Source organism: Nerophis lumbriciformis, linkage group LG06 (genome assembly GCF_033978685.3).
Source record: "Nerophis lumbriciformis linkage group LG06, RoL_Nlum_v2.1, whole genome shotgun sequence".
Taxonomy (NCBI): Eukaryota; Metazoa; Chordata; class Actinopteri; order Syngnathiformes; family Syngnathidae; genus Nerophis; species Nerophis lumbriciformis.
This window is the reverse complement of record NC_084553.2, coordinates 357,501-384,348: the sequence shown is the minus strand read 5'-3', so window position 1 is coordinate 384,348 and position 26,848 is coordinate 357,501. Positions and strand designations below refer to the sequence as shown.

At 34.2% G+C, this 26,848-nt stretch overlaps 1 protein-coding gene across 3 annotated transcripts in view; it reads left to right on the top strand.

Moving 5' to 3' along the window:
• LOC133608399 (multiple C2 and transmembrane domain-containing protein 2-like) overlaps positions 1–26,848 on the top strand; it is a 130,762-nt gene that overhangs the window by 47,841 nt on the left and 56,073 nt on the right. For 2 of the 3 annotated variants that reach the window (XM_061963606.2, XM_061963605.2), the window contains exons 4-7: positions 9,499–9,641; positions 13,225–13,301; positions 22,092–22,206; positions 26,276–26,308. In XM_061963606.2, the coding sequence (XP_061819590.1) occupies positions 9,499–9,641; positions 13,225–13,301; positions 22,092–22,206; positions 26,276–26,308 (368 nt within the window). The remainder of the gene's footprint in view (positions 1–9,498; positions 9,642–13,224; positions 13,302–22,091; positions 22,207–26,275; positions 26,309–26,848) is intronic. The other variant, XM_061963607.2, reaches the window with a different exon arrangement.

Here is a 26,848-nt window from a genome sequence, read left to right as displayed (position 1 = left end):
AAACTGACAAAACTGCCTGTAACTCCCACTGGGAAGGTCGCAGAGACATGAAACAAAAACCTCTCAGGGGTCGGCAACCCGCGGCTCTGGAGCCGCATGCGGCTCTTTAGCGCCGCCCTAGTGGCTCTCTGGAGCTTTTTCAAAAATGTATGAAAAATGGAAAAAGTTGAGGGGGAAAACATTTTTTTTTTGTTTTAATATGGTTTCTGTAGAAGGACAAACATGACACAAAACCTCCCTAATTGTTACAAAGCACACTGTTTATATTAAACATGCTTCACTGTTTCGAGTATTTGGCGAGCGCCGTTTTGTCCTACTAATTTTTGCGGTCCTTGAACTCACCTTAGTTTGTTTACATTAGAGATGCGCGGTTTGCGGGCACAACCGCGGAGTCCGCGGATTATTCGCGGATCGGGCAGATGAAATTAAAAAAAATTAGATTTTATCCGCGGGTCGGGTCGGGTCGGGTCGGGTGGTTGAAATAAAAAAAAATTATATTTTAAATAGATTCAGGCGGGTGGCAGTTAAACCAATTGGTAAATATATATACATAGTTAAATGTTGTTACCCACATACGAAAAACGAGCAGGCACCTGCAGCATATGCCACAACAGAAGAAGAAAAAAAGAAAAGAGATGGACACTTTTACGGAGCGGAGAAGGGACGCCTCGCCGGGGTCCGGGACCGAGGCCCCTTCCCCCGAGAGGGCCCCACCGGGAGCCGTAGCTGAGGCGATCCGCGAGAAGGGCCCGACGCACGTCCAGGGTCACCACCGCACCGACACCCCGCCTCGTCCGCCTTTGCCGCGGCCGGCGTCACGCGCAGCAGGTAAGCAGCTTACCTGCCCGCCACCCCCGTGGCCGGGGGCTCGTAACAGGGGTCACTCCGCCCGCGCAGCTTACCTGCCCGCCACCCCTGTTGCCGGGGACGCGTAACAGGGGTCACTCCGCGCGCAGTGCGCTCACGAAAGGGGTGGGGCTCACCCTGGTTGATATAGACAGCAGCTAGGACGGTGGCCATGGAAGTCGGAACCCGCTAAGGAGTGTGTAACAACCCACCTGCCGAATCAACTAGCCCTGAAAATGGATGGCGCTGGAGCGTCGGGCCCATATACCCGGCCGTCGCCGGCAGCGAGACGCGCTTGGCGGTGCGCTCAGCGCGGCTCCCATATGATTGCGCACTGGTGTGCGTCTGGGCCGTGACAGCGTGGCACGCGAATGTCTGTGCTGCATTGGATCAGTCTCCTTTCTTTAACAGGCAAAAGCTTTATAACCTCACTAATGCCTTGCATCGTCTATATTAGATATATAACAACGGGCGGGTGCGGGCGGATGCGGTTCTGATCAAATGTTACATCGGGTGGATGGCGGATGGTTGACGACTTTCTGATGCGGTTGCGGATTAAATAATTGCCTATCCGCGCATCTCTAATATATATATATATTATTTTTTTTGCACACTAATTGACTGAAAGAGCACGCACTTGGCGCGATGATGTCATGTTGTCGTGTCACCACTGGGATCCAACAAAAGCTCCTAAACCCACTTTAAGAAGGCACCTTACTGGGATCTAACAAAAGCTCCTAAACCCACTTTGACCTATACCAGGGGTCGGCAACCCGCGGCTCTGGAGCCGCATGCGGCTCTTTAGCGCCGCCCTAGTGGCTCTCTGGAGCTTTTTCAAAATTTTTGTTTTAATATGGTTTTCTGTAGGAGGACAAACATGACACAAACCTCCCTAATTGTTACAAAGCGCACCGTTTATATTAAACATGCTTCACTGTTTCGAGTATTTGGCGAGCGCCGTTTTGTCCTACTAATTTTGGCGGTCCTTGAACTCACCTTAGTTTGTTTACATGTACCGTATTTTCCGCACCATAAGGCGCCCTGGGTTATAAGCCGCGCCTTTAATGAACGGCATATTTCAAAACTTTGTCCACCTATAAGCCGCCCCGTGTTATAAGCCGCATCTAACTGGGCTAAAGGAATGTCAAAAAAACAGTCAGATAGGTCAGTCAAACTTTAATAATATATTAAAAACCAGCGTGATGTGGGCGCGCATGGAGTCGTATATCAACATGGACGAAGCTGCGTGAAAAAAGCCCCCCGGCCTCTTCGCGTAAACTTAAACTTACCTTAACCACTCGCTCATCTTTTCTTCATCCATCCCTTCGAGTTAGCTTTTATGATGACGCCGGCTGGAAAGATCTCTTTTGGCAAGGTCTTCCTTTTGAATATCACCATGGGTGGAAGTTTCTGGCCATTAGCATGGCAAGCTAGAACCACAGTGAAGGACGACTTCTCATTCCCTGTGGTGCGAATATTCACCGTACGTGCTCCCGTTGTATCCACAGTGCGGTTCACAGGAATATCAAAAGTCAGTGGAACCTCGTCCATGTTGATAATGTTCTCTGGCCGGATCTTTTTTTCAGCTATCTTGTTTTTACAATATGCACGGAAAGTAGCCAGCTTTTCTTGAAAGTCTTTAGGCAGTTGCTGTGAAATAGTAGTCCGTGTGCGGATGGAGAGATTGCGTCTTTTCATGAACCGGAAACCTGTCGCTTAGTAGGAGCCATTTTGTGGTCTTTACAGATGTAAACACACAAAGGAAATGAAACGTAATATCCGCGCGCTTCTTCTTCTTCTACGCGGGCGGGTGGTTGCTTACAGTAGAAGAAGAAGCGCTTCCTGTTCTATGGGGGCGGGTGCTTACCTTGGCGGTTGCTTGCGTAGAAGAAGAAGCACTTCCTCTTCTACGGGGAAAAAAGATGGCGGCTGTTTACCGTAGTTGCGAGACCGAAACTTTATGAAAATGAATCTTAATATTAATCCATATATAAAGCGCACCGGGTTATAAGCCGCACTGTCAGCTTTTGAGTAAATTTGTGGTTTTTAGGTGCGGCTAATAGTGCGGAAAATACGGTATATCTTTCTGCGACTTTCTAGGACGTGTTTTATGCCACTTCTTTTTCTGTCTCATGTTGTCCACCAAACTTTTAACGTTGTGCATGAATGCACAAAGGTGAGTTTTGTTGATGTTATTGACTTGTGTGGAGTGCTAATCAGACATATTTGGTCACTGCGAGCTAATCGATGCTAACATGCTATTTAGGCTAGCTATATGTACATATTGCATCATTATGCCTCATTTGTAGCTATATTTGAGGTCATTTAGTTTCCTTTAAGTCATATTAATTCAATTCATATCTCATGACACACTATCTGTATGTAATATGGCTTTTCATTTTTTGCGGCTCCAGACAGATTTGTTTTTGTATTTTTGGTCCAATAAGGCTCTTTCAACATTTTGGGTTGCCGACCCCTGGACTATAAACCCACCTTCTGAGGCGTTGACGTGCTTTCTAACAAGAATCCACGCCATTCTTCCTCATGATTGACAGGCCAACCTTGGCGGCGTATCAAAAACCTGTCTGAGCCGCACCTTGCCGGAGTTATTAGGCTTTTCTGTATTGACTGTGGGAGGAGGATCAAAGTTCATTGTTTAGCAGCTTGTAGAAGCTCAGCTGCTTGTTTGCTGTAAGAGGACACTTACTTTGTTCCTCTAGCAGCCTTTGTTCTCCGACAACACCTCTGTTTGACTACTTTATATCATTATTGATGTTTTTATCACCTACGGAAGAAAAAGAGCAGGAGAAAACTATATTTCATATGTGGGTAACCCCCCTAACTACCCCCTCTGGGGGAGACCGAATGCAATGGACGTCGAGTGGGTCTGACATAATATTGTAAAAGTCCAGTCCATAGTGGATCTAACATAATAGTGAGAGTCCAGTCCATAATGGATCTAACATAATAGTGTGAGAGTCCAGTCCATAGTGGATCTAACATAATAGTGAAAGTCCAGTCCATAGTGGATCTAACATAATAGTGTGAGAGTCCAGTCCATAGTGGATCTAACATAATAGTGTGAGAGTCCAGTCCATAATGGATCTAACATAATAGTGTGAGAGTCCAGTCCATAGTGGATCTAACATAATAGTGAGAGTCCAGTTCATAGTGGATCTAACATAATAGTGTGAGAGTCCAGTCCATAGTGGATCTAACATAATAGTGTGAGAGTCCAGTCCATAGTGGATCTAACATAATAGTGAGAATCTAGTCCATAGTGGATCTAACATAATAGTGTGAGAGTCCAGTCCATAGTGGATCTAATATAATAGTGTGAGAGTCCAGTCCATAGTGGATCTAACATAATAGTGAGTCCAGTCCATAGTGGAGCTAACATAATAGTGTGAGAGTCCAGTCCATAGTGGATCTAACATAATAGTGTGAGAGTCCAGTCCATAGTGGATATAACATAATAGTGAGAGTCCAGTCCATAGTGGATCTAGCATAATAGTGAGAGTCCAGTCCATAGTGGATTCATCATAATAGTGAGAGTCCAGTCCATAGTGGATCTAACATAATAGTGTGAGAGTCCAGTCCATAGTGGATCTAACATAATAGTGAGAGTCCAGTCCATAGTGGATCTAACATAATAGTGTGAGAGTCCAGTCCATAGTGGATCTAACATAATAGTGTGAGAGTCCAGTCCATAGTGGATCTAACATAATAGTGTGAGAGTCCAGTCCATAGTGGATCTAACATAATAGTGTGAGAGTCCAGTCCATAGTGGATCTAACATAATAGTGTGAGAGTCCAGTCCATAGTGGATCTAACATAATAGTGAGAGTCCAGTCCTTAGTGGATCTAACATAATAGTGAGAGTCCAGTCCATAGTGGATCTAACATAATGGTGAGAGTCCAGTCCATAGTGGATCTAACATAATAGTGAGAGTCCAGTCCATAGTGGATCTAACATAATAGTGAGAGTCCAGTCCATAGTGGATCTAACATAATAGTGAGAGTCCAGTCCATAGTGGATCTAACATAATAGTGTGAGAGTCCAGTCCATAGTGGATCTAACATAATAGTGTGAGAGTCCAGTCCATAGTGGATCTAACATAATAGTGAGAGTCCAGTCCATAGTGGATCTAACATAATAGTGTGAGAGTCCAGTCCATAGTGGATCTAACATAATAGTGTGAGAGTCCAGTCCATAGTGGATCTAACATAATAGTGAGAGTCCAGTCCATAGTGGATATAACATAATAGTGAGAGTCCAGTCCATAGTGGATCTAACATAATAGTGTGAGAGTCCAGTCCATAGTGGATCTAACATAATAGTGTGAGAGTCCAGTCCATAGTGGATCTAACATAATAATGTGAGAGTCCAGTCCATAGTGGATCTAACATGATAGTGTGAGAGTCCAGTCCATAGTGGATCTAACATAATAGTGAGAGTCCAGTCCATAGTGGATCTAACATAATAGTGTGAGAGTCCAGTCCATAGTGGATCTAACATAATAGTGCGAGAGTCCAGTCCATAGTGGATCTATGAGAGTCCAGTCCATAGTGGATCTAACATAATAGTGCGAGAGTCCAGTCCATAGTGGATCTATGAGAGTCCAGTCCATAGTGGATCTAACATAATAGTGTAAAAGTCCAGTCCATAGTGGATCTAACATAATAGTGTGAGAGTCCAGTCCATAGTGGATCTAACATAATAGTGTGAGAGTCCAGTCCATAGTGGATCTAACATAATAGTGAGAGTCCAGTCCATAGTGGATCTAACATAATAGTGTGAGAGTCCAGTCCATAGTGGATCTAACATAATAGTGAGAGTCCAGTCCATAGTGGATCTAACATAATAGTGAGAGTCCAGTCCATAGTGGATCTAACATAATAGTGTGAGAGTCCAGTCCATAGTGGATCTAACATAATAGTGAGAGTCCAGTCCATAGTGGATCTAACATAATAGTGAGAGTCCAGTCCATAGTGGATCTAACATAATAGTAAGAGTCCAGTCCATAGTGGATCTAACATAATAGTGTGAGAGTCCAGTCCATAGTGGATCTAACATAATAATGTGAGAGTCCAGTCCATAGTGGATCTAACATGATAGTGTGAGAGTCCAGTCCATAGTGGATCTAACATAATAGTGAGAGTCCAGTCCATAGTGGATCTAACATAATAGTGTGAGAGTCCAGTCCATAGTGGATCTAACATAATAGTGTGAGAGTCCAGTCCATAGTGGATCTAACATAATAGTGAGAGTCCAGTCCATAGTGGATATAACATAATAGTGAGAGTCCAGTCCATAGTGGATCTAACATAATAGTGTGAGAGTCCAGTCCATAGTGGATCTAACATAATAGTGTGAGAGTCCAGTCCATAGTGGATCTAACATAATAATGTGAGAGTCCAGTCCATAGTGGATCTAACATGATAGTGTGAGAGTCCAGTCCATAGTGGATCTAACATAATAGTGAGAGTCCAGTCCATAGTGGATCTAACATAATAGTGTGAGAGTCCAGTCCATAGTGGATCTAACATAATAGTGCGAGAGTCCAGTCCATAGTGGATCTATGAGAGTCCAGTCCATAGTGGATCTAACATAATAGTGCGAGAGTCCAGTCCATAGTGGATCTATGAGAGTCCAGTCCATAGTGGATCTAACATAATAGTGTAAAAGTCCAGTCCATAGTGGATCTAACATAATAGTGTGAGAGTCCAGTCCATAGTGGATCTAACATAATAGTGAGAGTCCAGTCCATAGTGGATCTAACATAATAGTGTGAGAGTCCAGTCCATAGTGGATCTAACATAATAGTGTGAGAGTCCAGTCCATAGTGGATCTAACATAATAGTGTGAGAGTCCAGTCCATAGTGGATCTAACATAATAGTGAGAGTCCAGTCCATAGTGGATCTAACATAATAGTGTGAGAGTCCAGTCCATAGTGGATCTAACATAATAGTGAGAGTCCAGTCCATAGTGGATCTAACATAATAGTGAGAGTCCAGTCCATAGTGGATCTAACATAATAGTGTGAGAGTCCAGTCCATAGTGGATCTAACATAATAGTGAGAGTCCAGTCCATAGTGGATCTAACATAATAGTGAGAGTCCAGTCCATAGTGGATCTAACATAATAGTAAGAGTCCAGTCCATAGTGGATCTAACATAATAGTGTGAGAGTCCAGTCCATAGTGGATCTAACATAATAATGTGAGAGTCCAGTCCATAGTGGATCTAACATGATAGTGTGAGAGTCCAGTCCATAGTGGATCTAACATAATAGTGAGAGTCCAGTCCATAGTGGATCTAACATAATAGTGTGAGAGTCCAGTTCATAGTGGATCTAACATAATAGTGAGAGTCTAGTCCATAGTGGATCTAACATAATAGTGAGAGTCCAGTCCATAGTGGATCTAACATAATAGTGAGAGAGTCCAGTCCGTAGTGGATCTAACATAATAGTGTGAGAGTCCAGTCCATAGTGGATCTAACATAATAGTGTGAGAGTCCAGTCCATAGTGGATCTAACATAATAGTGAGAGTCCAGTCCATAGTGGATCTAACATAATAGTGTGAGAGTCCAGTCCATAGTGGATCTAACATAATAGTGTGAGAGTCCAGTCCATAGTGGATCTAACATAATAGTGTGAGAGTCCAGTCCATAGTGGATCTAACATAATAGTGTGAGAGTCCAGTCCATAGTGGATCTAACATAATAGTGAGAGTCCAGTCCATAGTGGATCTAACATAATAGTGAGAGTCCAGTCCATAGTGGATCTAACATAATAGTGAGAGTCCAGTCCATAGTGGATCTAACATAATAGTGAGAGTCCAGTCCATAGTGGATCTAACATAATAGTGAGAGTCCAGTCCATAGTGGATCTAACATAATAGTGTGAGAGTCCAGTCCATAGTGGATCTAACATAATATTGTGAGAGTCCAGTCCATAGTGGATCTAACAAAATAGTGAGAGTCCAGTCCATAGTGGATCTAACATAATAGTGACAGAGTCCAGTCCATAGTGGATCTAACATAATAGTGAGAGTCCAGTCCATAGTGGATCTAACATAATAGTGTGAGAGTCCAGTCCATACTGGATCTAACATAATAGTGAGAGTCCAGTCCTTAGTGGATCTAACATAATAGTGAGAGTCCAGTCCATAGTGGATCTAACATAATGGTGAGAGTCCAGTCCATAGTGGATCTAACATAATAGTGAGAGTCCAGTCCATAGTGGATCTAACATAATAGTGAGAGTCCAGTCCATAGTGGATCTAACATAATAGTGAGAGTCCAGTCCATAGTGGATCTAACATAATAGTGTGAGAGTCCAGTCCATAGTGGATCTAACATAATAGTGTGAGAGTCCAGTCCATAGTGGATCTAACATAATAGTGAGAGTCCAGTCCATAGTGGATCTAACATAATAGTGAGAGTCCAGTCCATAGTGGATATAACATAATAGTGAGAGTCCAGTCCATAGTGGATCTAACATAATAGTGTGAGAGTCCAGTCCATAGTGGATCTAACATAATAGTGAGAGTCCAGTCCATAGTGGATCTAACATAATAGTGTGAGAGTCCAGTCCATAGTGGATCTAACATAATAGTGTGAGAGTCCAGTCCATAGTGGATCTAACATAATAGTGAGAGTCCAGTCCATAGTGGATATAACATAATAGTGAGAGTCCAGTCCATAGTGGATCTAACATAATAGTGTGAGAGTCCAGTCCATAGTGGATCTAACATAATAGTGTGAGAGTCCAGTCCATAGTGGATCTAACATAATAATGTGAGAGTCCAGTCCATAGTGGATCTAACATGATAGTGTGAGAGTCCAGTCCATAGTGGATCTAACATAATAGTGAGAGTCCAGTCCATAGTGGATCTAACATAATAGTGTGAGAGTCCAGTCCATAGTGGATCTAACATAATAGTGCGAGAGTCCAGTCCATAGTGGATCTATGAGAGTCCAGTCCATAGTGGATCTAACATAATAGTGCGAGAGTCCAGTCCATAGTGGATCTATGAGAGTCCAGTCCATAGTGGATCTAACATAATAGTGTGAGAGTCCAGTCCATAGTGGATCTATGAGAGTCCAGTCCATAGTGGATCTAACATAATAGTGTGAGAGTCCAGTCCATAGTGGATCTAACATAATAGTGAGAGTCCAGTCCATAGTGGATCTAACATAATAGTGACAGAGTCCAGTCTTTTTAAGAGGGGTATTTTGTCAAAGGGGTTCAAGTTCCGCTTTCTTCCCACCGAGAAAGAAAATGAATTTGTTATTGATATCAATTAGGTGTCTATCGTGATCTATATTGATATCGTTGTATCGGACCATGTTCCTCATATTGCATCTGCTGGTTTCTTCTGCTTATTTCCTGCTCAGCGCTCTTATTTTGGCAGCCTGGCCACACCTGCTGGTGGTTGCCGATCAGGCTTCTGTTGTTGCCGTGGTTACAGACGAGGTTGCAGGTGTTGCTGAAGTCAATCATTCCAATAGTCTCGTCTTTGATGTTGCAGCAAGTGTGCTTTTACTGCGGGAGCCAAACAGGAAGTTGTGCTCCATCCTGCAGGAAGTGTGGAAGGCAGACGTTGTGACTTGCACGGAGAAATAATGAGATGTTTGTTTGCAGGTACCAGCGACCCCTACGTCAAGTTCAAACTGGACGGTAAAAGCATCTACAAGAGCAAAGTGGTCTTCAAGAACCTCAACCCCACCTGGAGTGAGAACTTCTCCATCCCCATCAGGAACCTCAGCCAGAGACTCTACATCAAGGTGCTGACTTGTAGCCCCTCCTCTCTGTGTGTGTGTGTGTGTGTGTGTGTGTGTGTGTGTGTGTGTGTGTGTGTGTGTCTGTCTGTCTCTGTGTGTGGGTGTGTGTGTGCGTGTGTGTGGGTGTGTGTGTGTGTGTTTGTGTCTGTGTGTTTGGGTGTGGTTGTGTGTGTGTGTCTGTCTCTGTGTGTGGGGGGGGGGGTGTTGTGGGTGTGTGTGGATGTGGGTGTGTTTGGGTGTGTGTGTGTGTGTGTGTGGCTGTCTCTGTGTGTGTGTGGGGGGGGGGGTGTTGTGGGTGTGTGTGGATGTGGGTGTGTTTGGGTGTGTGTGTGTGTGTGGATGTCTCTGTGTGTGGGTGTGTGTGCGTTTGTGTGTGTTTGTGTCTGTGTGTTTGGGTGTGGTTGTGTGTGTCTGTCTCTGTGTGTGGGGGGGTGTTGTGGGTGTGTGTGGATGTGGGTGTGTTTGGGTGTGTGTGTGTGTGTGTCTGTCTCTGTGTGTGGGTGTGTGTGTCTGTCTGTGTGTGCATGTAGGGGGGTGTTGTGGGTGTGTGTGTTTGGGTGTGTGTGTCTGTCTCTGTGTGGGGGGTGTTGTGTGTGTGTCTGTCTCTGTGTGTGGGTGGGTGTTGTGTGTGTGTCTGGGTGTGTGTGTGAGTGTGTCTGGGTGTGTGGGGGTGTTGTGTGTGTGTTTGGGTTTGTGTGTGTGGGTGTGTTTGTGTGTGTGTCTGTCTCTGTGTGTGTGTGTGTGTGTGTGTCTGTCTCTGTGTGTGTGTGTCTGGGTGTGTGTGTGAGTGTGTCTGGGTGTGTGGGGGTGTTGTGTGTGTGTTTGGGTTTGTGTGTGTGGGTGTGTTTGTGTGTGTGTCTGTCTTTGTGTGTGGGTGTGTGTGTGTGTGTGTGTGTGTCTGTCTCTGTGTGTGTGTGTCTGGGTGTGTGTGTGAGTGTGTCTGGGTGTGTGGGGGTGTTGTGTGTGTGTTTGGGTTTGTGTGTGTGGGTGTGTTTGTGTGTCTGTCTCTGTGTGTGTGTGTCTGGGTGTGTGTGTGAGTGTGTCTGGGTGTGTGGGGGTGTTGTGTGTGTGTTTGGGTTTGTGTGTGTGGGTGTGTTTGTGTGTGTGTCTGTCTCTGTGTGTGGGTGTGTGTGTGTGTGTGTGTGTCTGTCTCTGTGTGTGGGTGTGTGCGTGTAGGTGGGTGTGTCTGGGTGTGTGTGTGTCTGTCTCTGTGTGTGGGTGTGTGTGTGTGTGTTTGTGTGTGTCTGTCTCTGTGTCTGTCTCTGCGTGTGGGTGTGTGCGTGGAGGGGGTTGTTGTGGGTGTGTGTCTGTCTCTGTGTGTGGGTGTGGTGGATGTGTTTGTTATTGTTTATGTGTGTGTGTTTGTGTGTGAGTGTGTCTGTCTCTGTGTGTGTGTCTGTGTGTGTGTGTGTGTGTGGATGTGGGTGTGTTTGGGTGTGGGTGTGTTTGAGTGTGGGTTTGTCTGTGTGTCTGTCTGTGTGTGTGTGGGGTGGTGTTGCGTGTGTGTCTGGGTGTGTCTGTGTGAGTGTGTTTGTGGGTGTGTGTGTGTCTGGGTGTGTGGGTGTGGGGGGGTGTTGTGTGTGTGTGTGAGTGTGTCTGGGTGTGTGGGGGTGTTGTGTGTGTGTTTGGGTTTGGGTTTGTGTGTGTGTGTGGGTGTGTTTGTGTGTGTGTCTGTCTCTGTGTGTAGGTGTGTGTGTGTGTGTGTCTGTCTCTGTGTGTGGGTGTTGTGGGTGTGTCTGGGTGTGTGTGTGTCTGTCTCTGTGTGTGTGTGTGTGTGTGTGTGTGTGTTTGTGTGTGTCTGTCTCTGTGTCTGTCTCTGTGTGTGCGTGGAGGGGGTTGTTGTGGGTGTGTGTGTGTGTGTCTGTCTGTCTCTGTGTGTGGGTGTGGTGGGTGTGTTTGGTAGTGTGTGTGTGTGTGTGTGTGTGTGTGTGTGTGTGTGTCTGTGTGTGTGTGTGTGGATGTGGGTGTGTTTGGGTGTGGGTGTGTTTGAGTGTGGGTGTGTCTGTGTGTCTGTCTGTGTGTGTGGGGGGGGGGTGTTGCGTGTGTGTCTGGGTGTGTGTGTGGGGGGGGTGTTGCGTGTGTGTCTGGGTGTGTCTGTGTGAGTGTGTTTGTGTGTGTGGGTGTGTGTGTGTCTGGGTGTGTGGGTGTGGAGGGGTGTTGTGGGTGTCTGTCTCTGTGTGTGTGGGGGGGGTGTTGCGTGTGTGTCTGGGTGTGTGTGTGTGTGTGTGTGTGTGTGTGTGTGTGTGTGTGAGTGTGTGTGTGTGTGTGTCTGTCTCTGTGTGTGGGGGGGTGTTGCATGTGTGTCTGGGTGTGTCTGTGTGTGTGTTTGTGTGTGCGTGCGCATGTTTGTGTCTGTGTTAGAGATGCGCGGATAGGCAATTATTTCATCCGCAACCGCATCAGAAAGTTGTCAACCATCCGCAATCCACCCGATGTAACATTTGATCAGAACCGCACCCGCCCGTTGTTATATATCTAATATAGACGATGCAAGTCATTAGTGAGGTTATAAAGCTTTTGCCTGTTAAAGAAAGGAGACTGATCCAATGCAGCACAGACATTCGCGTGCCACGCTGTCACGACCCAGACGCACACCAGTGCGCAATCATATGGGAGCCGCGCTGAGCGCACCTCCAAGCGCGTCTCGCTGCCGGCGACGGCCGGGTATGGGCCTGACGCTCCAGCGCCATCCATTTTCAGGGCTAGTTGATTCGGCAGGTGGGTTGTTACACACTCCTTAGCGGGTTCCGACTTCCATGGCCACCGTCCTGCTGTCTATATCAACCAGGGTGAGCCCCACCCCTTTCGTGAGCGCACTGCGCGCGGAGTGACCCCTGTTACGCGCCCCCGGCAACAGGAGTGGCGGGCAGGTAAGCTGCGCGGGCGGAGCGCGCGAAGTGACCCCTGTTACGAGCCCCCGGCCACGGGGGTGGCGGGCAGGTAAGCTGCTTACCTGCTGCGCGTGACGCCGGCCGCGGCGAAGGCGGACGAGGCGGGGTGTCGGTGCGGTGGGCGCGGTGGTGACCCTGGACGTGCGTCGGGCCCTTCTCGCGGATCGCCTCAGCTACGGCTCCCGGTGGGGCCTCGGTCCCGGACCCCGGCGAGGCGTCCCTTCTCCGCTCCGTAAAATTGTCCATCTCTTTTTTTTTTTTCTTCTGTTGTGGCATATGCTGCAGGTGCCTGCTGGTTTTTCGTATGTGGGTAACAACATTTAACTATGTATATATATTTACCAATTGGTTTAACTGCCACCCGCCTGAATCTATTTAAAATCTAATTTTTTTTTTATTTCAACCACCCGACCCGACCCGCGGATAAAATCTAATTTTTTTAAATTTCATCCGCCCGATCCGCGGATAATCCGCGGACTCCGCGGTTGTGCCTGCAAACCGCGCATCTCTAGTCTGTGTGTATTTGTGTCTGTCTCTGTGTGTGTGTGTTTGTGTGTGTGCGCGCGCGCGTGTGTGTGTTTAGTTTGCGCGCGCGTATGTGTCCGTGTGTGTGTGTCCGCGTCCATGCCTCCCCCCTCCACCTGGCAACATGGCTGCAAAGCGTGGCCATGGTAACGGCCTGCGTCCCGACACAGGTGTACGACCGCGACCTGACCACGGACGACTTCATGGGCTCAGCGAGTGTCCTGCTGAGCAGCCTGGACATGGACAAGTGAGTGCTGTCAATCATCTCCTAAATTGAACACTCAGAGGACTAATCAATGAATGGATCAATCAATAATTACAAGTCACATCCTGGTCCTTTTGTGAAGTATGTAAACACTTGACCTTGAGCCAACCCCTTAGTGACGTCATGCATTTGACCTTGAGCCAACCCCTTAGTGTCGTCATGCACTTGACCTTGAGCCAACCCCTTAGTGACGTCATGCACTTTGACCTTGAGCCAACCCCTTAGTGACATCATGCACTTGACCTTGAGCCAACCCCTTAGTGACGTCATGCTCTTGACCTTGAGCCAACCCCTTATTGATTTCATGCACTTGACCTTGAGCCAACCCCTTAGTGACGTCATGCTCTTGACCTTGAGCCAACCCCTTAGTGACGTCATGCTCTTGACCTTGAGCCAACCCCTTAGTGACGTCATGCTCTTGACCTTGAGCCAACCCCTTAGTGACGTCATGGTCTTGACCTTGAGCCAACCCCTTAGTGACGTCATGCACTTGACCTTGAGCCAACCCCTTAGTGACGTCATGCTCTTGACCTTGAGCCAACTCCTTAGTGACATCATGCACTTGACCTTGAGCCAACCCCTTAGTGACGTCATGCACTTGACCTTGAGCCAACCCCTTAGTGACGTCATGCTCTTGACCTTGAGCCAACCCCTTAGTGTCGTCATGCACTTGACCTTGAGCCAACCCCTTAGTGACGTCATGCTCTTGACCTTGAGCCAACCCCTTATTGATTTCATGCACTTGACCTTGAGCCAACCCCTTAGTGACGTCATGCACTTGACCTTGAGCCAACCCCTTAGTGACGTCATGCACTTGACCTTGAGCCAACCCCTTAGTGACGTCATGCACTTAACAGTATATGATTCTAACAACGTTATTAATAACTCCATTAATTATTTACTTTATCATGTATTTCATTTTCATTAACGTCATAATATTTCCATTATTACTATCATTTTGTTTCATTAATTATTACTATAATATTATTACTATTTTATATTATTAATAACTCCATTCATTATTTACTTTATCATGTATTTTGTTTTTAATAACGTCATAATATTTGTATTATTACTATCATATTATTAATTATTACCATAATATATTAATAACTCCATTAATTATTTATTTTATCATGTATTTTATTTTCACTAACGTCATAATTGCATTATTTTTATCATATTATTTTATTAATTATTACTATACTATTATATTATTAACTCCATTAATCCTTTACTTTATCATGTATTTTATTTTTATCAACCTCATAATATTTGTATTATTACTATCATATTATATTATTATTACTATACTATTATTTTATTAACTCCATTAATCCTTTACTTTATCGTGTATTTTATTTTTATCAATATCATATTTGTATTATTATCATATTATTAATTATTACTATAATATATTAATAACTCCATTAATTATTTACTTTATCGTGTATTTTAGTTTCACTAACGTCATACTTGTATTATTTCTATCATATTATTTTATTAATTATTACTATAATATTATTACTATATTATATTATTTATAACTCCATTAATTTTTTTACTTTATCATGTATTTTATTTTTATTAACATCATAATATTTGTATTATTACTATCATTATATTATTATTACTATAATATTATTACTATACTATTATATTATTAACTCCATTAATCCTTTACTTGATCATGTATTTTATTTTTATCAACCTCATAATATTTGTATTAATACTATCATATTATTAATTATTACTATAATATTATTACTATAATATATAAATAACTCCATTAATTATTTACCTTATCTTGTATTTTATTTTCACTAACGTCATACTTGTATTATTTTTATCATATTATTTTATTAATTATTACTATAAATATTATTACTATAATATTAATAACTCCAATAATTCTTTACTTTATCATGTATTTTATTTTCATTAACGTCATATTTGTATTATTACTATCATATTATTATTACTATAATGTTAACTCCATTATTTACTTTATCATGTATTTTATTTTCATTAACGTCATAATATTTGCATTGTTACTATCATATTGTTTTATTAATTATTACTATAATATTATTACTACATTATATTATAAATAACTCCATTAATTCTTTACTTTAGCATGTATTTTATTTTCATTAACGTCATATTTGCATTATTTTTATCATATTATTTTATCAATTATTACTATAAATATTTTTACTATAATATACTATTAATTACTCCAATAATTCTTTACTTTTTCATGTATTTTATTTTCATTAACGTCATATTTGTATTATTATCATCATATTATTTTATTATTACTATAAATATTATTACTATAATATTAATAACTCCAATAATTCTTTACTTTATCATGTATTTTATTTTCATTAACGTCATATTTGTATTATTACTATCATATTATTATTACTATAATGTTAACTCCATTATTTACTTTATCATGTATTTTATTTTCATTAAAGTCATAATATTTGCATTGTTTCTATCATATTGTTTTATTAATTATTACTATAATATTATTACTATATTATATTATAAATAACTCCATTAATTATTTACTTTAGCATGTCTTTTATTTTCATTAACGTCATATTTGCATTATTTTTATCATATTATTTTATTAATTATTGCTATAAATATTTTTGCTATAATATATTAATAACTCCAATAATTCTTTACTTTTTCATGTATTTTATTTTCATTAACGTCATATTTGTATTATTATTATCATATTATTTTATTAATTATTATTATAAATATTATTACTATAATATTAATAACTCCAATAATTCTTTACTTTATCATGTATTTTATTTTCATTAACGTCATATTTGTATTATTACTATCATATTATTATTACTATAATGTTAACTCCATTATTTACTTTATCATGTATTTTATTTTCATTAACGTCATAATATTTGCATTGTTACTATCATATTGTTTTATTAATTATTACTATAATATTATGACTATATTATATTATAAATAACTCCATTAATTCTTTACTTTAGCATGTATTTTATTTTCATTAACGTCATATTTGCATTATTTTTATCATATTATTTTATTAATTATTGCTATAAATATTTTTACTATAATATATTATTAATAACTCCAATAATTCTTTACTTTTTCATGTATTTTATTTTCATTAACGTCATATTTGTATTATTTTTATCATATTATTTTATTAATTATTACTATAAATATTATTACTATAATATTAATAACTCCAATAATTCTTTACTTTATCATGTATTTTATTTTCATTAACGTCATATTTGTATTATTACTATCATATTATTATTACTATAATGTTAACTCCATTATTTACTTTATCATGTATTTTATTTTCATTAACGTCATAATATTTGCATTGTTACTATCATATTGATTTATTAATTATTACTATAATATTATGACTATATTATATTATAAATAACCCCATTAATTCTTTACTTTAGCATGTATTTTATTTTCATTAACGTCATATTTGCATTATTTTTATCATATTATTTTATTAATTATTGCTATAAATATTTTTACTATAATATATTATTAATAACTCCAATAATTCTTTACTTTTTCATGTATTTTATTTTCATTAACGTCATATTTGTATTATTTTTATCATATTATTTTATTAATTATTACTATAAATATTATTACTATAATATTAATAACTCCAATAATTCTTTACTTTATCATGTATTTTATTTTCATTAACGTCATATTTGTATTATTACTATCATATTATTATTACTATAATGTTAACTCCATTATTTACTTTATCATGTATTTTATTTTCATTAACGTCATAATATTTGCATTGTTACTATCATATTGATTTATTAATTATTACTATAATATTATTACTATATTATATTATAAATAACCCCATTAATTCTTTACTTTAGCATGTATTTTATTTTCATTAACGTCATATTTGCATTATTTTTATCATATTATTTGAGTAATTATTACTATAAATATTTTTACTATAATATATTATTAATAACTCCAATAATTCTTTACTTTTTCATGTATTTTATTTTCATTAACGTCATATTTGTATTATTTCTATCATATTATTTTATTAATTATTACTATAATATTATTACTATATTATATTATTATTAACTCCATTAATTTTTTACTTTATCATGTATTTTATTTTTATTAACATCATAATATTTGTATTATTACTATCATTATATTATTATTACTATAATATTTTTACTATACTATTATATTATTAACTCCATTAATCCTTTACTTGATCATGTATTTTATTTTTATCAAGCTCATAATATTTGTATTATTACTATCATATTATTAATTATTACTATAATATTATTACTATAATATATTAATAACTCCATTAATTATTTACCTTATCTTGTATTTTATTTTCGCTAACGTCATACTTGTATTATTTTTATCATATTATTTTATTAATTATTACTATAAATATTATTACTATAATATTAATAACTCCTATAATTCTTTACTTTATCATGTATTTTATTTTCATTTATGTCATATTTGTATTATTACTATCATGTTATTATTACTATAATGTTAACTCCATTATTTACTTTATCATGTATTTTATTTTCATTAATGTCATATTTGTATTATTACTATCATATTATTATTACTATAATGTTAACTCCATTATTTACTTTATCATGTATTTTATTTTCATTAACGTCATAATATTTGCATTGTTACTATCATATTGTTTTATTAATTATTACTATAATATTATTACTATATTATATTATAAATAACTCCATTAATTCTTTACTTTAGCATGTCTTTTATTTTCATTAACGTCATATTTGCATTATTTTTATCATATTATTTTATTAATTATTGCTATAAATATTTTTACTATAATATATTAATAACTCCAATAATTCTTTACTTTTTCATGTATTTTATTTTCATTAAAATCATATTTGTATTATTACTATCATATTATTATTACTATAATGTCAACTCCATTAATTCTTTACTTTAGCATGTATTTTATTTTCATTAACGTCATATTTGCATTATTTTTATCATATTATTTTATTAATTATTACTATAAATATTTTTACTATAATACATTATTAATAACTCCAATAATTCTTTACTTTTTCATGTATTTTATTTTCATTAACGTCATACTTGTATTATTTTTATCATATTATTTTATTAATTATTACTATAAATATTATTACTATAATATTAATAACTCCTATAATTCTTTACTTTATCATGTATTTTATTTTCATTAACGTCATATTTGTATTATTACTATCATATTATTATTACTATAATGTTAACTCCATTATTTACTTTATCATGTATTTTATTTTCATTAACGTCATAATATTTGCATTGTTACTATCATATTGTTTTATTAATTATTACTATAATATTATTACTATATTATATTATAAATAACTCCAATAATTCTTTACTTTTTCATGTATTTTATTTTCATTAACGTCATACTTGTATTATTTTTATCATATTATTTTATTAATTATTACTATAAATATTATTACTATAATATTAATAACTCCTATAATTCTTTACTTTATCATGTATTTTATTTTCATTAACGTCATATTTGTATTATTACTATCATATTATTATTACTATAATGTTAACTCCATTATTTACTTTATCATGTATTTTATTTTCATTAACCTCATAATATTTGCATTGTTACTATCATATTGTTTTATTAATTATTACTATAATATTATTACTATATTATATTATAAATAACTCCATTAATTCTTTACTTTAGCATGTATTTTATTTTCATTAACGTCATATTTGCATTATTTTTTATCATATTATTTTATTAATTATTGCTATAAATATTTTTACTATAATATATTAATAACTCCAATAATTCTTTACTTTTTCATGTATTTTATTTTCATTAACGTCATATTTGTATTATTATTATCATATTATTTTATTAATTATTACTATAAATATTATTACTATAATATTAATAACTCCAATAATTCTTTACTTTATCATGTATTTTATTTTCATTAACGTCATATTTGTATTATTACTATCATATTATTATTACTATAATGTTAACTCCATTATTTACTTCATCATGTATTTTATTTTCATTAACGTCATAATATTTGCATTGTTACTATCATATTGTTTTATTAATTATTACTATAATATTATTACTATATTATATTATAAATAACTCCATTAGTTCTTTACTTTAGCATGTATTTTATTTTCATTATTGTCATATTTGCATTATTTTTATCATATTATTTTATTAATTATTGCTATGAATATTTTTACTATAATATATTAATAACTCCAATAATTCTTTACTTTTTCATGTATTTTATTTTCATTAACGTCATATTTGTATTATTACTATCATATTATTATTACTATAATGTTAACTCCATTATTTACTTTATCATGTATTTTATTTTCATTAACGTCATAATATTTGCATTGTTACTATCATATTGTTTTATTAATTATTACTATAATATTATTACTATATTATATTATAAATAACTCCATTAATTCTTTACTTTAGCATGTATTTTATTTTCATTAACGTCATATTTGCATTATTTTTATCATATTATTTTATTAATTATTGCTATAAATATTTTTACTATAATATATTAATAACTCCAATAATTCTTTACTTTTTCATGTATTTTATTTTCATTAACGTCATACTTGTATTATTTTTATCATATTATTTTATTAATTATTACTATAAATATTATTACTATAATATTAATAACTCCAATAATTCTTTACTTTATCATGTATTTTATTTTCATTAACGTCATATTTGTATTATTACTATCATATTATTATTACTATAATGTTAACTCCATTATTTACTTTATCATGTATTTTATTTTCATTAACGTCATAATATTTGCATTGTTACTATCATATTGTTTTATTAATTATTACTATAATATTATGACTATATTATATTATAAATAACTCCATTAATTCTTTACTTTAGCATGTATTTTATTTTCATTAACGTCATATTTGCATTATTTTTATCATATTATTTTATTAATTATTGCTATAAATATTTTTACTATAATATATTAATAACTCCAATAATTCTTTACTTTTTCATGTATTTTATTTTCATTAACGTCATATTTGTATTATTATTATCATATTATTTTATTAATTATTACTATAAATATTATTACTATAATATTAATAACTCCAATAATTATTTACTTTATCATGTATTTTATTTTCATTAACGTCATAATTGTATTATTACTATCATATTATTATTACTATAATGTTAACTCCATTATTTACTTTATCATGTATTTTATTTTCACTAACGTCATAATATTTGCATTGTTACTATCATATTGTTTTATTAATTATTACTATAATATTATTACTATATTATATTATAAATAACTCCATTAATTATTTACTTTAGCATGTATTTTATTTTCATTAACGTCATATTTGCATTATTTTTATCATATTATTTTATTAATTATTACTATAAATATTTTTACTATAATATATTATTAATAACTCCAATAATTCTTTACTTTTTCATGTATTTTATTTTCATTAACGTCATATTTGTATTATTATTATCATATTATTTTATTATTACTATAAATATTATTACTATAATATTAATAACTCCAATAATTATTTACTTTATCATGTATTTTATTTTCATTAACGTCATATTTGTATTATTACTATCATATTATTATTACTATAATGTTAACTCCATTATTTACTTTATCATGTATTTTATTTTCATTAACGTCATAATATTTGCATTGTTACTATCATATTGTTTTATTAATTATTACTATAATATTATTACTATATTATATTATAAATAACTCCATTAATTCTTTACTTTAGCATGTCTTTTATTTTCATTAACGTCATATTTGCATTATTTTTATCATATTATTTTATTAATTATTGCTATAAATATTTTTACTATAACATATTAATAACTCCAATAATTATTTACCTTATCTTGTATTTTATTTTCGCTAACGTCATACTTGTATTATTTGTATCATATTATTTTATTAATTATTACTATAAATATTATTACTATAATATTAATAACGCCAATAATTCTTTACTTTATCATGTATTTTATTTTCATTAACGTCATATTTGTATTATTACTATCATATTATTATTACTATAATGTTAACTCCATTATTTACTTTATCATGTATTTTATTTTCATTAACGTCATAATATTTGCATTGTTACTATCATATTGTTTTATTAATTATTACTATAATATTATGACTATATTATATTATAAATAACTCCATTAATTCTTTACTTTAGCATGTATTTTATTTTCATTAACGTCATATTTGCATTATTTTTATCATATTATTTTATCAATTATTACTATAAATATTTTTACTATAATATATTATTAATAACTCCAATAATTCTTTACTTTTTCATGTATTTTATTTTCATTAACGTCATATTTGTATTATTATTATCATATTATTTTATTAATTATTACTATAAATATGATTACTATAATATTAATAACTCCAATAATTCTTTACTTTATCATGTATTTTATTTTCATTAACGTCATATTTGTATTATTACTATCATATTATTAATTATTACTATAATATATTAATAACTCCATTAATTATTTACTTTATTTACTTTTGACCCCAGGGTCAACGAGCTGGTTCTGCCCCTGGACGACCCCAACAGCCTGGAGGAGGACATGGGCGTGGTCCTGCTGGACATGACCCTGGTGCACAGAGACGGGGACAGCAGACGAGGACCAGTAGGGGGCGCTCTTACCTCTCTTACCCCCCCGCATGGCTTCTCTAGCAGCTTTGCGTAGCACCTTGTCCCCTTTCGCAAGTCTTTCAGAGGCGGAGTCAATCTTTGGACACGCCCCTCATACGTGGAGGGACTTACAGAATGGGAAAATCTATCTTAAAAAGTACTTTTAATGATAATATTATAGTAATAATAATAATAAAACAGATGAGTTACAACTAAGTTGCATTAAAAATCATGACATTAGTTTGAAGTTGCATTAAAAAGGGCATTAAAAGCATGAAATTAGTTTTAAGTTGCATTAAAAAGGGCATTAAAAGCATGAAATTAGTTTTAAGTTGCATTAAAAGGGCATTAAAAGCATGAAATTAGTTGTAAGTTGCATTAAAAAGGGCATTAAAAGTATTACATTAGTTTTAAGTTGCATTAAAAGGGTATTAAAAAGCATTACATTAGTTTTAAGTTTTATTGAAAGGGCATTAAAACATGAAATTAGTTTTAAGTTGCATTAAAAGGGCATTAAATGCATGACATTAGTTTTAAGTTGCATTAAAAAGGGCATTAAAAGCATGAAATTAGTTTTAAGTTGCATTAAAAGGGCATTAAAAGCATGACATTAGTTTTAAGTTGCATAAAAAGGGCATCAAAAGCATGAAATTAGTTTTAAGTTGCATTAAAAGGGCATTAAAAGCATGAAATTAGTTGTAAGTTGCATTAAAAAGGGCATTAAAAGTATTACATTAGTTTTAAGTTGCATTAAAAGGGTATTAAAAAGCATTTCATTAGTTTTAAGTTCCATTCAAAGGGCATTAAAACATGAAATTAGTTTTAAGTTGCATTAAAAGGGCATTAAACAATGATAATAATATAATAATAATAAAACAAATGATTTACAACTAAGTTGCATTAAAAATCAGGAAATTAGTTCTATTAAAAGGTCATTATAATCAATAATTCGTTTTAAGTTGCATTAAAAAGCATTACATTAGTTTTAAGTTGCATTAAATGGACATTAAACCATGAAATTAGTTTTAAGTAGCATTAAAAGGGCTTTAAAAACATTAGGTTAGTTTTAAGTTGCATTAAAAAATCATGAAATTAGTTTTAAGTTCCATTAAAAGCAATAATTAGTTTTAAGTTGCATTAAAAGGGCATTAAAAAGCATTACATTATTTTTAAGTTTCATTAAAAGGGCATTAAAACATGAAATTAGTTTAATTTGAATTAAAAGGGCTTTAAAACATTAATGATAATAATATAATAATAATAAAACAGATGATTTACAACTAAGTTGCATTAACAATCAGGAAATTAGTTCAGTTAAAAGCAATAATCCATTTTAAGTTGCTTTAAAAGGGCATTAAATTATTTTTAAGTTGCAATAAAAGGGCATTGAAACATGAAATTAGTTTTAAGTTGCATTAAAAAGGGCATTAAAAACATGAAATTAGTTTTAAGTTGCATTAAAAGGGCTTTAAAAACAATAGGTTAGTTTTGAGTTGCATTAAAAGGGCATTAAAAGCATGAAATTAGTTTTAAGTTGCATTAAAAGGGTATTAAAAAGCATGAAATTAGTTGTAAGTTGCATTAAAAAGGGCATTAAAAAGCATTACATTATTTTTAAGTTGCATTAAAAGGACATTAAACCATGAAATTAGTTTTAAGTAGCATTAAAAGGGCTTTAAAAACAATTGGTTAGTTTTAAGTTGCATAAAAAGGGCATTAAAAGCATGAAGTTAGTTTTAAGTTGCATTAAAAGGGCATTAAAAGCATGAAATTAGTTGTAAGTTGCATTAAAAAGGGCATTAAGAGTATTACATTATTTTTAAGTTGCATTAAAAGGGCATTAAAAAGCATTACATTAGTTTTAAGTTGCATTAAAATGGCATTAAACCATGAAATTAGTTTTAAGTAGCATTAAAAGGGCTTTAAAAACATTAGGTTAGTTTTAAGTTGCATTAAAAATCGTGAAATTAGTTTTAAGTTCCATTAAAAGCAATAATTTGTTTTAAGTTGCATTAAAAGGGCATTAAAAAGCATTACATTATTGTTAAGTTTCATTAAAAGGGCATTAAAACATGAAATTAGTTTAATTTGAATTAAAAGGGCTTTAAAACATTAATGATAATAATATAATAATAATAAAACAGATGATTTACAACTAAGTTGCATTAACAATCAGGAAATTAGTTCCGTTAAAAGCAATAATTCATTTTAAGTTGCTTTAAAAGGGCATTAAAAAGCAGTACATTAGTTTTAAGTTGCATTAAAAAGCATTAAATTATTTTTAAGTTGCATTAAAAGGGCTTTAAAAACATTAGGTTAGTTTTAAGTTGCATTAAAAGGGCATTAAAAAGCATTTCATTAGTTTTAAGTTCCATTCAAAGGGCATTAAAACATGAAATTAGTTTTAAGTTGAATTAAAAGGGCATTAAACAATGATAATAATATAATAATAATAAAACAAATGATTTACAACTAAGTTGCATTAAAAAATCAGGAAATGAATTCTATTAAAAGGGCATTATAATCAATAATTTGTTTTAAGTTGCATTAAAAGGGCATTAAAAAGCATTAATTTATTTTTAAGTTGCATTAAAAGGGCATTAAAACATGAAATTAGTTTTAAGTAGCATTAAAAGGGCTTTAAAAACATTAGGTTAGTTTTAAGTTGCATTAAAAATCATGAAATTAGTTTTAAGTTCCATTAAAAGCAATAATTTGTTTTAAGTTGCATTAAAAGGGCATTAAAACATGAAATTAGTATAATTTGAATTAAAAGGGCTTTAAAACATTAATGATAATAATATAATAATAATAAAACATGATTTACAACTAAGTTGCATTAACAATCAGGAAATTAGTTCCGTTAAAAAGGGCATTAAAAGCAATAATTCATTTTAAGTTGTTCTAAAAGGGCATTAAAAAGCAGTACATTAGTTTTAAGTTGCATTAAAAGGGCATGAAATTAGTTTTAAGTTGCATTAAAAGGACATTAAACCATGAAATTAGTTTTAAGTAGCATTAAAAGGTCTTTAAAAACAATAGGTTAGTTTTAAGTTGCATTCAAAATCATGAAATTAGTTTTAAGTTCCATTAAAAGCAATAATTTGTTTTAAGTTGCATTAAAAGGGCATTAAAAAGCATTACATTATTGTTAAATTTCATTAAAAGGGCATTAAAACATGAAATTAGTATAATTTAAATTAAAAGGGCTTTAAAACATTAATGATAATAATATAATAACAATAAAACAGATGATTTACAACTAAGTTGCATTAACAATCAGGAAATTAGTTCCGTTAAAAGCAATAATTCATTTTAAGTTGCTTTAAAAGGGCATTAAAAAGCATTACATTAGTTTGAAATTGCATTAAAAAGCATTAAATTATTTTTAAGTTGCATTAAAATTGCATTAAAACATGAAATTAGTTTTAAGTTGCATTAAAAAGGGCATTAAAAGCATGAAATTAGTTTTTAAATTCCATTGAAAGGACATTAAAAGCAATAATTAGCTTTAAGTTGCATTAAAAGGGCATTAAAAAGCATTACGTTATTTTAAAAACAAAACAAACTTTTGCACTTTTAACTAAAAGACACTTTCTACAGATTTTTTTAAGTCACCTCGCACAAAATTCTGTGAAAATTGAATTGTTTACGCCAGTGTCTCTTTACCTTAGGGCCGGCAAAAAAAAAAGAAGTGTTTTTCAGCCGGTTGTAATTCACTTTTCCACCACTTGGGGCAGTCATGACAATATTAACACAGTCATAGAGAAGTTTAAGCGCAAAAAATATGACTCAAGTGGCAAAGTTGTATTGTCATTTGCAATTTAATTTGATTGACAGGTTTAGTTAAGAAACATTTTTCATCTTTTGCAGTTGATTAGATTGTATAATCAGCCTGACCTAAGCCTTCCAATGTTAAGTATCATTATCCAATAGGAGGACTAGCTCAGTGTTAGTGGGCGGGGCCATGACTGACTCTGCCTTTGAGTATAGATGTTTGCTTGTGACCTCTAACCTCCTGGTAGTCCCGCTCCTAACACGCATGTCACATGTTCCACCCGCAGCGCTGGCAGCAAATCCGCAAGTTCAGTCGTAGGGTAAGACTTTTATCAATCTTTATTCTCATCATACTTTCTGGAATGATCTACACAAAGAGACAATGTCTTTACTTCATTATTATCTTGTGCGAGGCAGACTCTTGTGATGGAAGTGAGTCAAAGAAAAGGAAAGTGACATTAGACACAGAGGGAGATGATCTGCATGCTCGGTTCAAGCACAGGGGTCAAAGGTCAAGGGCCAGGGGCCAAAGGCTGCAAATAATGTGCCATAATAGAGTCCTTTGTGGATAAATGTATGTTCCGTGGCCGTCTCACACTTTGATTCAATTTACAATCCATTCTCATTTCAACACAACCTTTAATATATTATTGATGTGTAATTATATTCAGTTACAAATGTCTTTAAAAATGTATAAATGACAGCAATAATAATATGATATCAATAATAATTACAATAATAATTATGCTGATATCAATATTTAAAATATGAATAATAATTACAATAATATCAATAATAATTATTTAAATAATAATTGCAATAATTTCAATAATAATTATGATATCAATAATAGTTGATTG